At 47.3% G+C, this 13,953-nt stretch overlaps 1 protein-coding gene across 3 annotated transcripts; it reads left to right on the top strand.

Moving 5' to 3' along the window:
- The first annotated feature begins 947 nt into the window (after positions 1-947).
- On the top strand, positions 948-6,312 carry LOC122942287 (translation initiation factor IF-2-like). 3 transcript variants are annotated; one of them, XM_044299823.1, is made up of 3 exons: positions 959-1,843; positions 4,316-4,396; positions 5,319-6,312. In XM_044299823.1, exons 1-3 carry the CDS (start codon positions 982-984, stop codon positions 5,912-5,914), a joined length of 1,539 nt encoding a protein of 512 aa, XP_044155758.1. In that variant the 5' UTR covers positions 959-981; the 3' UTR covers positions 5,915-6,312. The 3 variants fall into 3 exon arrangements, with proteins under 3 accessions (XP_044155749.1, XP_044155758.1, XP_044155768.1); XM_044299814.1 differs by having other exon boundaries at positions 948-1,843; positions 4,316-6,312; XM_044299833.1 differs by lacking the exon at positions 4,316-4,396 and having other exon boundaries at positions 960-1,843.
- The last annotated feature ends 7,641 nt before the right edge of the window (positions 6,313-13,953 follow it).

Genomic DNA, 13,953 nt, shown 5'->3' with positions numbered 1-13,953 from the left:
TGAAAGAAGCCTTATCTATACAGAGGTGTTACAGTCAAACACCCAATATTTCAACAGTAATGAAAACAGAGTAAATGCACCACCTATGTGCACTCCCATGGTCCTAGCCACCAGAGAGGTTGGTGTCTTTTCCTCTAGTGTGCAAGCATGGCCACCAATGATGCATAGGAGGGTGGCTGTAACTATGTATACGAGCAGTGTATAGTCTGATGAAACAATTAATCAGGCCAGCAAAGGACACAATATGGACAATTACAATACATTAGTAAGTGCCTTGTATTTACTTTATCTACATGATAAATGCCATTTGCTGAATTGCTGTAATGAGACAACAACTTTAAAGTAACGTATTTATATTATGTCCTCTTAGGCTGAGTTCACATCTGCATTTATAGCCTCCGTTATAGGAGCAGGAGAACGAAAAGGACGGATTCAGCACATAACTGAGCCGAACGGAACCTAAGGAGCCCATAGACTATAATCGTCCACTCAGAAGAAGATTTTTGAAGCGGAGACAAAAGTTGTGCGCGCAGGACTTTTGTCTGCACTTCAAAAATCTTTCTCTGAGCGGAAACCTAACGGACCCCATTATATTCTACGGGGTCCGTAGGCTCAGTTCGGCTCAGTTATGTTCTGAATCCGTCCTTTCCGTTCTTCTGCTCCTATAATGGAGCAGGAGAACGGAAAGTATGAACGCTCATGTGAACTCATCCTTACTCTAAATATTATGTAAGGTAAGAATAACAGTCAAGTGAGGCCGTACGAAGCGGCACGCTTCAGGGGAGGCCGGCATGAGGGGTTTTGTGAGCAAGGGTCAGGGAAGGTAAGGGTTAAGTGGATGAGTGCAGGGAAAGGGGGGAGGAGCTAGGAAGGGGCGGGAAGCGGCAGGCTGTAGTAGTGGTGAGGCAGGTCAGCGCCGGCCATTTTAGGAGCAGAGAGGCAGCATCTAGCATCTTCTGAACGGCAGCATCAGAGACAGCAATGGCAGAAGCGGTGGAGGTGATGCTGCGGCGCTTGAGGGAAGCAGCGGACACCAGGGGCAGCGACTGGCTGGAGGAGCAGGTGACTGCATTGCTAAGGGGGGCGGAGGTGGGTACGTCTGGCCCTACTCCAGCAGCTACACGGTCGCGGCGGGCACGGCCGCCGGCGCGCCTGAGCCCTGATTTACCCCCCCGGGTCCGGCGCCGTGTCAGGAGCCCCACAAGGGACCCTCCACGCCGGGAGCATTCTAAGGCTACTGCGGCCTCCCGGCGTGGGAGGAATCCATATGTCCGGCGGGACCCTCCAGAGGCTGCGGGGCCTCCCCCTCAGCCCACCACTTCAGCTACAAGGGAGTCAGGACCTGGTTCTGCAGGATCCCCTCCTGTCCCCAGGAGTGGGAGGCCTGCTCAGCGTGGGAGAGGTAGTGGCAGCAGAGGCAGCAGCGGGGCTGCGCGGTCGGCCAGGGCGGCCCGGCGCAGGCTCTTACAGGATGGGCCCCTTTCAGTGGCACACGAGGCTGCGCCTGTAGGTGCCGGGGACGGGCGCAGGCCTCGCCACGATGCGCTTCTTTCAGAGGAGGAGGACGAGGCTGTTCTGGACGGCTCCCCGCCCCAGAGCAGGCCTCTTGGGCATGAAGACAGGCGCAGGCCATTTCCTGAGGGCGGACAGTTTGCTACTGGTCCTGACACCGTTGAAGACAGAGGGCGTCCCAGAGCCATTCCTAACGCACCCAGCAGTGATCCGGCTGGGGTGCTGCCGGCGAACAGCGCAAGTACCCACCAGAGGAACGTCGCGGATCCAGGAGTCGTACGTCAGGAATCAGGACCTGCGGCTGCCGGGTTCACAGCACCCGGGCAGCTAGGTGAGACATCACTGGGAACACTGTTATCTCTATTTAATGTGGCGCCTGGGGCGGGTGGGAGCAATAGTGCTATTATTGGTGGTTTGGGGCGCTTGCTGTGTGGTTTAGCTGGAGTTAGTCAGGATAGGGGGGCAGTGGGGGCTACCCCCTTAGCAGCGTGGGGGTTGGGGGCAGAAAATAGCAATGTACCGGCGACCCCTAACAATAGTAATGTAACAGTGGCCAATAGCACAGGTGTAGCCGAATCAGTGTCAGTGCAGACGCAGGCGGGAGGTGAGGAGGATAGGCCCAGATTAGATGACGCCGCGAAAGGGGAGGTGTATGTCTGCTTTGAGGGTCCCCGGGAGCGCATTTGAAAACGGAGGTGCGTGAGAAAATTTGGAAGGGGGAGTATATAGAAATTTTTTCGCTGCTTCCGTTGGAGCGGTTCAACCTTGATGTGGTAAAAAAGGACGGAGTAAGAAAGGAGGATGATGATAAGCGGCGCTATCGCCTTATCCCTAGGTCTTTTAGTAATTGGCTGCAGGCCTTTGCTATTTTAGCAAGTGTGATTGGGGAGAAGAGTCCGGAGTGCTGTTCCCCTTTATTTTGCTATCTGGATGCTATTGGGGAGGCCTATAGAGTGTATGGGGGTTCCGGGTGGTTACGGTATGACGAGCAGTTTCGTCAGAGGAAAGCGGTCCGGCCTAATATGAGATGGGACCATAAGGACATTGCTTTATGGATGAGGGTGACAGCGCCAGGTAGGAGTGGTCAGTCCTTTCGGAGTGAGTCAGGGGTTGGGGTACAGCAAGGTACAGGGCCGCCCCCAGTTGGAAGAGGATACTGCTTCCTTTTCAATGAGGGAAGTTGCAAATTCGGCCAAAAATGCAAATTTAGGCACGAATGTTCCGTGTGTGGCGGGGGCCATGGGGCTAGCAGATGTTTTAGAGGGGGTAGGCAAAGGGGAGGGGATAGTTTTGCAAAAGGGGCAGACCCCAGTGCGAGTGGAAAGGATGGTGGGGCATCTAAATAGATATCCGAACCAGGAGTTAGCTGGATTTTTGTATTCGGGGTTTAAGTTCGGTTTTCATATACCTTCGCACCCGTTACCAGTCTTAGAGAAGCGGAAGAATTTGCGCTCGGCATTGCAGTTCCCGGACATAGTGACAGGAAAGTTAGCTAAAGAGGTTTCCCTAGGGAGGATGGATGGGCCGTTTGTTACATCACCCATCAGTAACTTGCGAGTTTCCCCTTTGGGTTTGATCCCTAAGAAGGAGCCTAATAAATTTAGGCTCATCCACCATTTATCATTCCCTAAGGGTGCGTCGGTCAATGAGGGCATTGACCCGGAACTTTGTTCTGTGGTTTATGCTTCCTTTGATGCGGCTGTGGAATGGGTAAGGAAGCTGGGTCCGGGTACCCTGTTGGCAAAATGTGACATTGAAGCGGCATTTCGGTTGTTGCCAGTTCACCCGGATAGTTTGTATTTACTGGGTTGTTTTTGGAATGGCGCTTATTTTGTGGACAGGTGTTTGCCAATGGGATGTTCAATATCGTGTGCATATTTTGAGCGTTTCAGTTCTTTTCTGGAGTGGGTGGTGGTTCAGGAATCAGGTTGTCACTCTGTCATTCATTATTTGGATGATTTCCTGTGTTTGGGGCCGGGGGGATCTAGGGTTTGTTCGTTGTTGTTATCCACATTACAGTCTGTTTTTGAGGGTTTCGGAGTCCCGTTAGCGGTAGGCAAAACGGTGGGGCCGGCTACTGAGCTAAGTTTTTTGGGTATCGTCATCGATACACAGCGGATGGAGTGTAGGCTACCAGTAGACAAAGTGTCAGAGTTAAGAACAGGGGTGGCGGCGGCATTGGGAGCAAAGAAGATTCGTCTGCGGGACCTGCAGTCTTTGTTGGGCAAATTGAACTTTGCATGCAGAATCCTACCAATGGGCCGCATTTTTAGTAGGAGGTTGGCTTCGGCGACAGGAGGGGTGGTGTCTCCTCACCATTTTATTAGACTAGGCAGTGAGTTGAAAGGGGATTTGAAAGTTTGGGATTCCTTTTTAAAACAGTTTAATGGCAGAGCATTAGTTATGGGGGGGGTGGTTGATGCGTTTGATTTCGAATTGTTTACGGATGCTGCGGGTGGAGCGGGTTTTGGGGCGTACTGTGAAGGGCAGTGGTGTGCGGGTCGGTGGCCTGAGTCCTGGGTCCGAAACGGGTGGGTAAGAAACGTGGCATTGTTGGAACTCTTCCCCATTGTGTTGGCAGTCACACTCTGGGGGGAGAAGTTTCGGGACAAGAAGGTTCGTTTCCATTGTGACAACTTGGGAGTTGTGCAAGCCATCAACAGTGTAACGGCCTCTTCCCCCCCCAGTTATTTGCCTGTTGCAGCGGTTGGTTCTCCGGTGCTTGTCCCTTAATGCTTGGGTGTTTGCAGTGCATGTGCCTGGTTCCTCTAACTGTATAGCTGACGCACTTTCTCGTTTTCAGTGGGAGCGGTTTCGCCAGCTGGCCCCGGAGGCGAGTCAGGTCGGATTGGTGTGTCCAGAGTCGTTGTGGGAGATCCTGGAGGTACCGTAGCTTGTCTGTTGCAGGCATCATTGAGTGAAGGCACGTGGAGGATGTACGATAGGGCTTGGAGTAGGTGGCAGCAGTGGTGTAATGACCTGGGGGTCGAGGTACTGGACGGGGAAATTCCGTTGTTACTGTTCATTGGCCACGTGAAGGATCTAGGTTGGTCGGTTGCCAAGATCAATGGTTGCATGGCGGGCTTGGCTTTCGGATTCAAGTTGCGGAATTCCCCGGACATTACTAAGTCCTTTTTGGTCCGTCAAATTTTGAAGGGTTATAGAAGGTTTCAGCGTGTCAAAGATTCCCGCCTACCGGTGTCCTTTTCGTTATTGTTACAGTTAGGGGAGCAGGTAGCTGGAGTGTGTCGCTCGGCTTGGGAGGTGAGCTTATTTAGACTAGCCTTCGCTCTGGCTTTTTTCGGAGCCTTTCGTTTAGGGGAGTTAGTGTGTGCAAGTGTGCGGCGGGAAGGGGGTCTGAGGAGCGAGGACGTGACGTTATATGACGACAGGGTGGTGATTTATCTGAGATTTTCAAAGACGGATCAGGAGGGGAGGGGTCATTTAGTCTCATTGTTTGAGGTGCCGGGATGTCTATTGTGTCCAGTACGGTGTTTGCGGGATTTTCAAGCAAGAGCAGGGGTCGCGGCGGGCCCGGTTCTCAGACACGAGGATGGCTCCTTTTTATCGCGATTTCAATTTATAGCGGTATTCAAGAAATGTTTGCGTAATCTAGGAATGGACTCTGGCAAGTTTACGGGTCATTCCTTCAGGATAGGTGCTGCCACGGAGGCTGCTCGCTTGGGGGTGCGAGATGAAGTGATTAAGCGTATTGGGAGGTGGGAGTCGGAGCGTTTTCGGCTGTATGTGCGTTTAGGGGCAGTTTAAGGCTGTGTCTAACCAAGTTTGTCTCGTTCTTTTTTCAGGTGGTGCCCCGTTATTAGTTTGGATCCTGGGCCATTCGTTCGTGTTCTGGGGGGCATTACGAGCGGATGTTCGGCAGAATGGGCGGCAGCTGGGGTTTGATCGGGGGACAGCCATAGTGAGATGGATCGGACGCAGAGGTATGGCGTGGGGTAGTGTTTTGCAGGAGGTTCATCGGCAAGCCAGGTTAGATAGAGTCCCGGATATCTTGGTGTTGCATGTTGGGGGAAATGACCTAGGGGTCCGACCTTGCAGAGAGTTGATCAGGGATATTCGTTTTGATTTTTTGCGTTTGTGGTCCCTCTTCCCGTCAGTTGTCACTGTGTGGTCGGACATTGTCCCCAGGAAGGTCTGGAGGGAGGCGAGATCGGTTGAAAGGCTGAATAAGGCTAGGATTAAGCTGAACAGGGTGATTGGGCGGTTCTGTGCCAAACATGGGGCGGTGGTGGTGAGGCACCCCGAGTTGGAAGCAGGAACAGGAGGTTTTTGGAGACAGGATGGAGTCCACCTCAATGCGGTGGGCATTGATTTGTGGTCACTGGACTTACAGGGAGGTATCGAAACAGCCATCCGGGTGTGGCGGAACGCGCGAGCTTAAGGGCTGTCAAGCTGCGCGTTGTTGGCGGGGGGAGGTCATAGAAGCTGGGGCTACTGGATGGTAACGGTGAATGAGAGGGCCTCAATGGTGGGGCTGGACTCTCAGAGTTGGGGCACCTGGTTGGCTTGGTATGGCGTCCGTCAGTTGGTGTCCCCGAGCTTGTGGTACGCGGCTGGGGGCAAGATGGAATTGCCGTGGTGGTTTGTGGTCGTTTAAGGTGCAGTTAGGCGGCTTCTAGGACCTCCCTCGTCAGTTAGACATGTATATATTTATATATATATGTCATTGTTATATCAAGTGTTATGTTTATTCATGTTATTTATATTATTTAATAAAAGACGGCTGCTGTGGCCGATTTAATCCAAGCAGTGGCTGTGTGTGGTTATTGGGAGAGGAAAAGGGGAAGGTTAGTTAACTAAATGATGGGGTAGTGGACCCGAGCTTAGCCAATAACCCTACTCAAGTGAGGCCGTACGAAGCGGCACGCTTCAGGGGAGGCCGGCATGAGGGGTTTTGTGAGCAAGGGTCAGGGAAGGTAAGGGTTAAGTGGATGAGTGCAGGGAAAGGGGGGAGGAGCTAGGAAGGGGCGGGAAGCGGCAGGCTGTAGTAGTGGTGAGGCAGGTCAGCGCCGGCCATTTTAGGAGCAGAGAGGCAGCATCTCCCTCCCTCCCTCCCGTAGTGTGTACTGGGATGTTTCAGGGCGGCAACGGTATATTATAGAGGGTTGCATATAGGACAAAGTAATAAAATAAAATAGGTGTATTTTCTAAATAAATAAAGATATAATAAAAAAAAAAAAATAATAATATATAATAATTTGACAAGGGGTGGTGGACGGAGTGTGTCTTTAAGTGTTGCGTTTGTCGCAGCAGTCGTGGCGGGGGGAGGTCATAGAAGCTGGGGCTACTGGATGGTAACGGTGAATGAGAGGGCCTCAATGGTGGGGCTGGACTCTCAGAGTTGGGGCACCTGGTTGGCTTGGTATGGCGTCCGTCAGTTGGTGTCCCCGAGCTTGTGGTACGCGGCTGGGGGCAAGATGGAATTGCCGTGGTGGTTTGTGGTCGTTTAAGGTGCAGTTAGGCGGCTTCTAGGACCTCCCTCGTCAGTTAGACATGTATATATTTATATATATATGTCATTGTTATATCAAGTGTTATGTTTATTCATGTTATTTATATTATTTAATAAAAGACGGCTGCTGTGGCCGATTTAATCCAAGCAGTGGCTGTGTGTGGTTATTGGGAGAGGAAAAGGGGAAGGTTAGTTAACTAAATGATGGGGTAGTGGACCCGAGCTTAGCCAATAACCCTACTCATGACATATTGCAATTATGGGGATATTCTATATTATTTAGGCAATAACTATATCCCTAATGAAGAATGGATAAAATGTTCAGCGTTACATACTTTTCTACAAAGTTTTGAATTTAAAGTAGCAGCAACCAACCTAGTGCCAGAACCTGCTCTTGCATGGGTCAGTCTTAAACCGAATCACCTTTCATCCTGTATACACTGTATATGTGACTGTGCTTATTTTTGTGCTGGAGCTATATATTCTTAGCTCACAGAAGGCTACTATTGCCAGACCAGATTTACGTCACCTATAAATTTAGATTATTACAGCAAAGTTGGGACGCTAAAATAAAAACAAAAAATCTTTATTAATTATATTGTTTTTTAATAAAACGGGAAAGAGGGGATATATTATACAGTTCATTATATACCAATGGTTAGTGCCAGACTAAAGAATACATATGGAGCCTCAATCAAACAGATTTTTCAGTAGAAATCAGCACTCCCAAACCTGAGCGCTAATCTAATCTGTACCATCCAATATCTGCCACACCATACACTTAATGGATTTAGGGATCAAAGTTGAATGCCGTGGACAAATCAAAAAAGAAAGAAGACCCTGACTGAACACCGTGTATCACAAGGATACTCAATTAGCTACACACTTCTGCGGCTTAGGGTACTTTCACACTAGCGTTTTTCTTTTCCGGCATAGAGTTCCGTCCTAGGGGCTCAATACCGGAAAATAACTGATCAGTTTGATCCCCATGCATTCTGAATGGAGAGCAATCTGTTCAGGATGCATCAGGAGGTCTTCAGCTCAGTCTTTTTGACTGTTCAGGATAAAGAAAATACTGCAGCATGCTACGGTTTTATCTCCGGCCAAAAATCTGGAACACTTGCCTGAATGCATTTTTTCCCATAGGAATGTATTAGTACCGGATCCAGCATTCAAAATACGCATGCGCAGACCAGTAGAAATGTGAAAAAAAAAAAAAAGAAATGGATCCGTTTGTCCATATGACAAACGGCCAGACGGATCCGGTTCTTGGAGGAATACACCAAATGGAAAAGGACTTAGGAAAACTAGAGGAATGGTCAAAAATCTGGCAACTAAAATTTAATGTTGATAAGTGCAAGATAATGCACCTGGGACGTAAAAACCCAAGAGCAGAATATAAAATCAGTGATACAGTCCTAACCTCAGTATCTGAGGAAAGGGATTTAGGGGTCATTATTTCAGAAGACTTAAAGGTAGGTAGACAATGTCATAGAGCAGCAGGAAATGCTAGCAGAATGCTTGGGTGTATAGGGAGAGGCATTACCAGTAGAAAGAGGGAGGTGCTCATGCCGCTCTACAGAGCACTAGTGAGACCTCACTTGGAGTATTGTGCGCAGTACTGGAGACCATATCTCCAGAAGGATATTGATACTTTAGAGAGTTCAGAGAAGAGCTACTAAACTGGTACATGGATTGCAGGATAAAACTTACCAGGAAAGATTAAAGGACCTTAACATGTATAGCTTGGAAGAAAGACGAGACAGAGGGGATATGATAGAAACTTTTAAATACATAAAGGGAATCAACAAGATAAAAGAGGAGAGAATATTTAAAAGAAGAAAAACTGCTACAAGAGGACATAGTTTTAAATTAGAGGGGCAAAGGTTTAAAAGTAATATCAGGAAGTATTACTTTACTGAGAGAGTAGTGGATGCATGGAATAGCCTTCCTGCAGAAGTGGTAGCTGCAAATAGCTTTAAGCATGCATGGGATAGGCATAAGGCCATCCTTCATATAAGATAGGGCCAGGGGCTATCCATAGTATTTAGTATATTGGGCAGACTAGATGGGCCAAATGGTTCTTATCTGCCGACACATTCTATGTTTCTATGTTTCTATTTGTGAGACGGATCCTCATGCTGTCCATTGTGCTTCCTTTCTGAGGATACTTTGGTCAAAGTTGCATTCCTCTTGGGGATGGTCTTACCACCTCAATGCACTGAAAATGAATTGCCCCCAAATCTCCTTTGTGGCATTCAACCACGTGACGGGCTAAAGATGTATTTGCTTCATTCCGGACGTCATTGAGGTGCTCCCCTATCCTTCTCTTAAATTCCCTCCGAGTGTATACCACATCTACAGGTAACCAAATACACCAGACCTGTAGCAATGTCATCATAATGGACAATACCCAATATACTAACATGTGTCTCAGTATCTTTAATGACTGCAAGTGTTACAGTATTAAGTTTCAGGGCATTGAGGTGGTAAGACCATCCCCGAGAGGAGGCGACTTTGACCAAAGTCTCCTCAGAAAGGAAGCACAATGGATTTTTTGTTTAAAAACTGTGCGTCCCAATGGTCTGAACGAGCATATATCCTTTGCATATTTTCTGTAAATAGGGTATTGCCATTTGAAATTTGATCTTATTGGGGGGTCTTCATTAAGGTTAATGGATTTAGAGTTCAATGTGAGTATCCCCTTTTGTCAACCGTTGTTGTTGCATAACTGGTTGCACTACAATTTTTACTTAGTGTTGCATTTTTTTTTATATCCTAGTGATTTTATAGCTTTCTTATGATGAGCTCCATGTACATGGAGATATATATATATATATATATATATATATATATATATATTTCTCCTTAGTGCGCATACATTTGAGCCATCTTGATCATGATGGATTAGAACATCAATATATAGGCACACTATTTGACATCATTTTGGTTAGATTGGTTAGACTTCAGGTCATTACTTTACAGCACTGGTTATGAATGGACAATATGTCGTATGTGACGTCATGCCTACATTACATGTGTAGGATATTACATCCATGCGCTACTGACAACTATATATACATCTTTGAGCATCAGTTGTTTACATCCTCATTATTCTGTCCCTTTAGTAACAATCCTGCTTGCCCATTTTTAAAATGATCCTTTATTAACATTGGGGAATTGTCCCCAGTTATGTCCCCCTTTGTTTTAGCCAGTGTAGCAGGTAGGAGCGCTGGCTCCGATCATGTTACGCTGGGTGGGCGTTGACATACTTACCTTTGGGAGGGAGTATAGGTTTAAATACCCACGAATGCCGCGGCCGCCTTACAGCCGCACAAGTGCCGGAGCGCTGCCTCTAGATACGGGCGGGCAGCACAATGTTGCTCTGAAATATCTATTTGTCTCTAGGCTGCCTGAATGCATTGCTCCTGATGAAGTTTATTAACAGGAAATGCGTCGAGCCTAATACCACTAAGACTACTTTCACACTCGCGTCTGGTGCGGATCCGTCATGGATCTGCACAGAGGGATCAGTTCAGATAATACAACCATCTGCATCCGTTCAGAACGGATCCGTTTGTATTATCTTTAACATAGCCAAGATCCGTCTAGAACATCTTTCAAAGTCAATGGGGGACGGATCCGGTTTCTGTTGTGCCATATTGTGTCAGTCAAAGGTTTGGAACGGAGCCAATCTGAGCCAAACTGATGCATTCTGAGCAGATCCTTATCTATTCAGAATGCATTAAGGGCAAAACTGATCTGTTTTGGACCGCTTGTGAGATCCCTGAACGGATCTCACAAATGGAAACCAAAACGCCAGTGTGAAAGTAGCCTAAGCAGTTAGCATAGTCCAGGAATTCAGTCATCTATATTTGCAGTTATCGGCAGCCTCATCATAAGATCCCTGACTGATCACATAAGCGCAGGTTCCAGTGTTAAGGCGGACGCCAGATGCCTGAACTAGCAGCGCGTGTTGTAAACCGCAGAAGTTAGACACTGTGTAGCTAATTGAGTGTCCTTGTGATACACGGTGTTCAGTCAGGGTCTTCTTTCTTTTTTGATTTGTCCACGGCATTTAACTTTGATCCCTAAGTCCATTAAGTGTATGGTGTGGCAGATATTGGATGGTACAGATTAGATTAGCCCTCAGGTTTGGGAGTGCTGATTTATACTGAAGGAGCAGTTTGATGGACCCTGTTTAATTCAGTTGCCTCCTGGTTTAATTTATATTTGTTCACCAAACAAAAAAGTAAAAATGTGCCTTAAGGTACCTTTACACGAGCCGATTATTCTGTAAATTATTGTTAAATTGAGCAAACTGAATGATTATCGGGCAGTGTAGAGGCAAGTAACGATAGAGTGACAATCAGTAGATTTCTCGTTGGTTCGATTGTTTGTGTGGGCAGAAAAGTCATTGTTGGACGTTAACGATTTTATGCGTGTAAATGGGAATCGTTCACTGCACGCACAATTACAATCACATTAGTGTAAATGCAACAGTCTGCTTTACAAACAATAGAATATGTGATCAAAATTATTGTAAATGATAATCGACACATCGGTTCATCACCTCGTGTAAAGTACCTTTAGTGATTATGTGCATTATCCACTGGCTCTACAAATAGCCCTATAGAAAGCATACATGTCCAGAGCTAAAGAGGAGTTGGACCTTCCGAAAAGGACTTGGGGAAGAGGACTTGGGGGCAAGCAGAGTGGACTAATTAAAGGGGTGTGATCTAGGATTTGAATTAAGGGGTTTGATGTGTGGTCAGAATTTAGGAATATGGTTTGCAGTCTGTATTTTATGGTGTAGGTCTATATTTATTCAAGCATCTGGTCTGGGTTCTGAATTTATTTTTTTATTTGTATTTATTTGGAGCCTGGTCTGAATTAACTGTGCATGTGTAACACCCCAGAGTTGCGTTACTAAACTCTTTTATCCCGCTACAATCTCCTAAGAGCATTAACTTTGTCATCTGATGTAATTTTACATTATATCCTCACAACTGTGCATTGTAAACCTTGTTAAATGTATATTGCTGTAATTTTCATGTTCACCAGCAGGTGGCAGCAATGTGTTAGCAAGGACTTAAGTTCAGTTTAGTATTTCTAAGCTGGAATAGTTCATTCCAGTTTAGCTCCCCCTCTGTGAGCAGAGTGGACTGTGCCCATTTCCTGCAGCATGAGGAGAGAAGGAAGTTAGAGTTAGTGTAGCCCACCCCCTGCTAGGGGTAGGGTGTGCATGTTAGGAGCTCCCAGAGATAGGCAACAAAGCCAGGATCTTGTCTCGGCTGAGACATTGATCATCATCCCTAGCCTGAGCCCTGCAGCCTCAGCTGGATGCTAAGCAAGCAAACAAACTCTAGTTACAGGAAAAAACCATACCCTGTGAAGATAACTGTGAGTAAAGTCCAGAGACCCAGGAGAAGCCATATTCCTCCTCAGCTAGTCAGTCCCCATACAGCAGAAGATAGAAAGTGCAGAAGCCAAATTCCTGCCACAGTTTAGAGCTACAAAGCAGACGCCCTTTCCTGCGAGCTCCAGGTTGATAGAGCAGTAGATAAATTCCTGCCAACCATTGCCAATACCTGCTGGGACCTAAGACTAGGGGCGATGCAGTGTCCCAGGGGGTCAGTAGTGTAGCTTTAGGTATGCTGGGCTTTGTAGTGCAGGGTAACCCACTAACCTGGGACTCACTGTCGTCTTCAAACGGGTCAGCACTGGAACAGGCAGGTGATGAATGTCGTGACGCCAGTGCCAATTGAACGGTGGCACACCGTGTAGTGACAGGCGGAATAATTGAGGAATCTTTATATTTGAATAACAGGGTAACTTTACTGAAGATACTTGAAGATAGATGAACAGTCAGTAAGTACAGTTCCATAATATTCCACACGTTACAAAACAGTCAGAGCAGTGGTTCAGGCTATTAAGCGCAGCCGCAAAAAGCTATCTTCAAGACAGGCCTCCTAGGATCAGGGCTTTCCTCTTACTCTAGATGTAGCAATACACTTCAGGCAACTATTCTCTCTGCAGGGGTACACTTACTTCCTCTCCTGCTTTAGTTCCTGGCTGTAAGCAAGACTCTCAAGGTCCAGACACCCAAATCACAGTGATAACCCTTGAGCAAAGGTTTTGTAGAGGTTCCCCTTTTCTCCTGTGGACAGGCTGTTACTTAGAGTACCTCAGGTATACTTGACCTGGAAAACTGGGTGGGAATGATCCTCCACACCAGTGGTGCAATTTCTGCACTAGTTACTGAGTCCTGAATCTCTCAGAACCCACTCTGAACTAGGAACTTCCAACTACTCACCTTCCTGGGTTAGGCCCTAGCCTATTTATACTAACTTCGGGGCTCCCTCTGCTGGCTGGAATATGAATTGCCGGCTACAGGCCTAACTTTCTTAAAGGGAGCTACACATTATAATATAGCAGTGTCGGGTAACCTACCCGTATACTGCACACCCCCAGACTTTAACGTGAGTAAGGCCTCGTACTCACACACATGCCTTTCTGAACTGGCATCCAATGGTACATAAATTAAGCATTACATTATAAATATGGTAAATAATTATTTCACACAGAAGATATAACATTTGTAACTTAATGAACAGACGACGCAAGGGAAAGGGGCGTCTTCTTGCTTCTTAGACACGGCCGCCGACCTGGCACAGCGGACTTAAGGTGAACCAGGTTAGTCCATTTTTCTTGGTTAAAGTATAATAAGGGAACTACACAGGGGTTTCCTGCGGGTGTATAACAGGCAAGGGCTCACGTGGAGGAGTCCATTCTTGCGCACAAACGTCAAGCAAGCTATTTCCAGTAGCAACTGCCTGGGAAGAGACACCACCAGCATAATCAAAGTCCCCTAACCGGACTGGCGGACGTCCCCTGTTCATCCGGGTGGACCTTCTCAACACAGGGGTCTCCTCCTCCCTTAGCATCGAGGTAGAAGAGAGACGAGC

Source organism: Bufo gargarizans, chromosome 1, assembly GCF_014858855.1.
Source record: "Bufo gargarizans isolate SCDJY-AF-19 chromosome 1, ASM1485885v1, whole genome shotgun sequence".
NCBI classification, from domain to species: domain Eukaryota; kingdom Metazoa; phylum Chordata; class Amphibia; order Anura; family Bufonidae; genus Bufo; species Bufo gargarizans.
The sequence above is the reverse complement of the archived record's forward strand: the minus strand, read 5'-3'. Positions and strand labels throughout refer to the sequence as shown.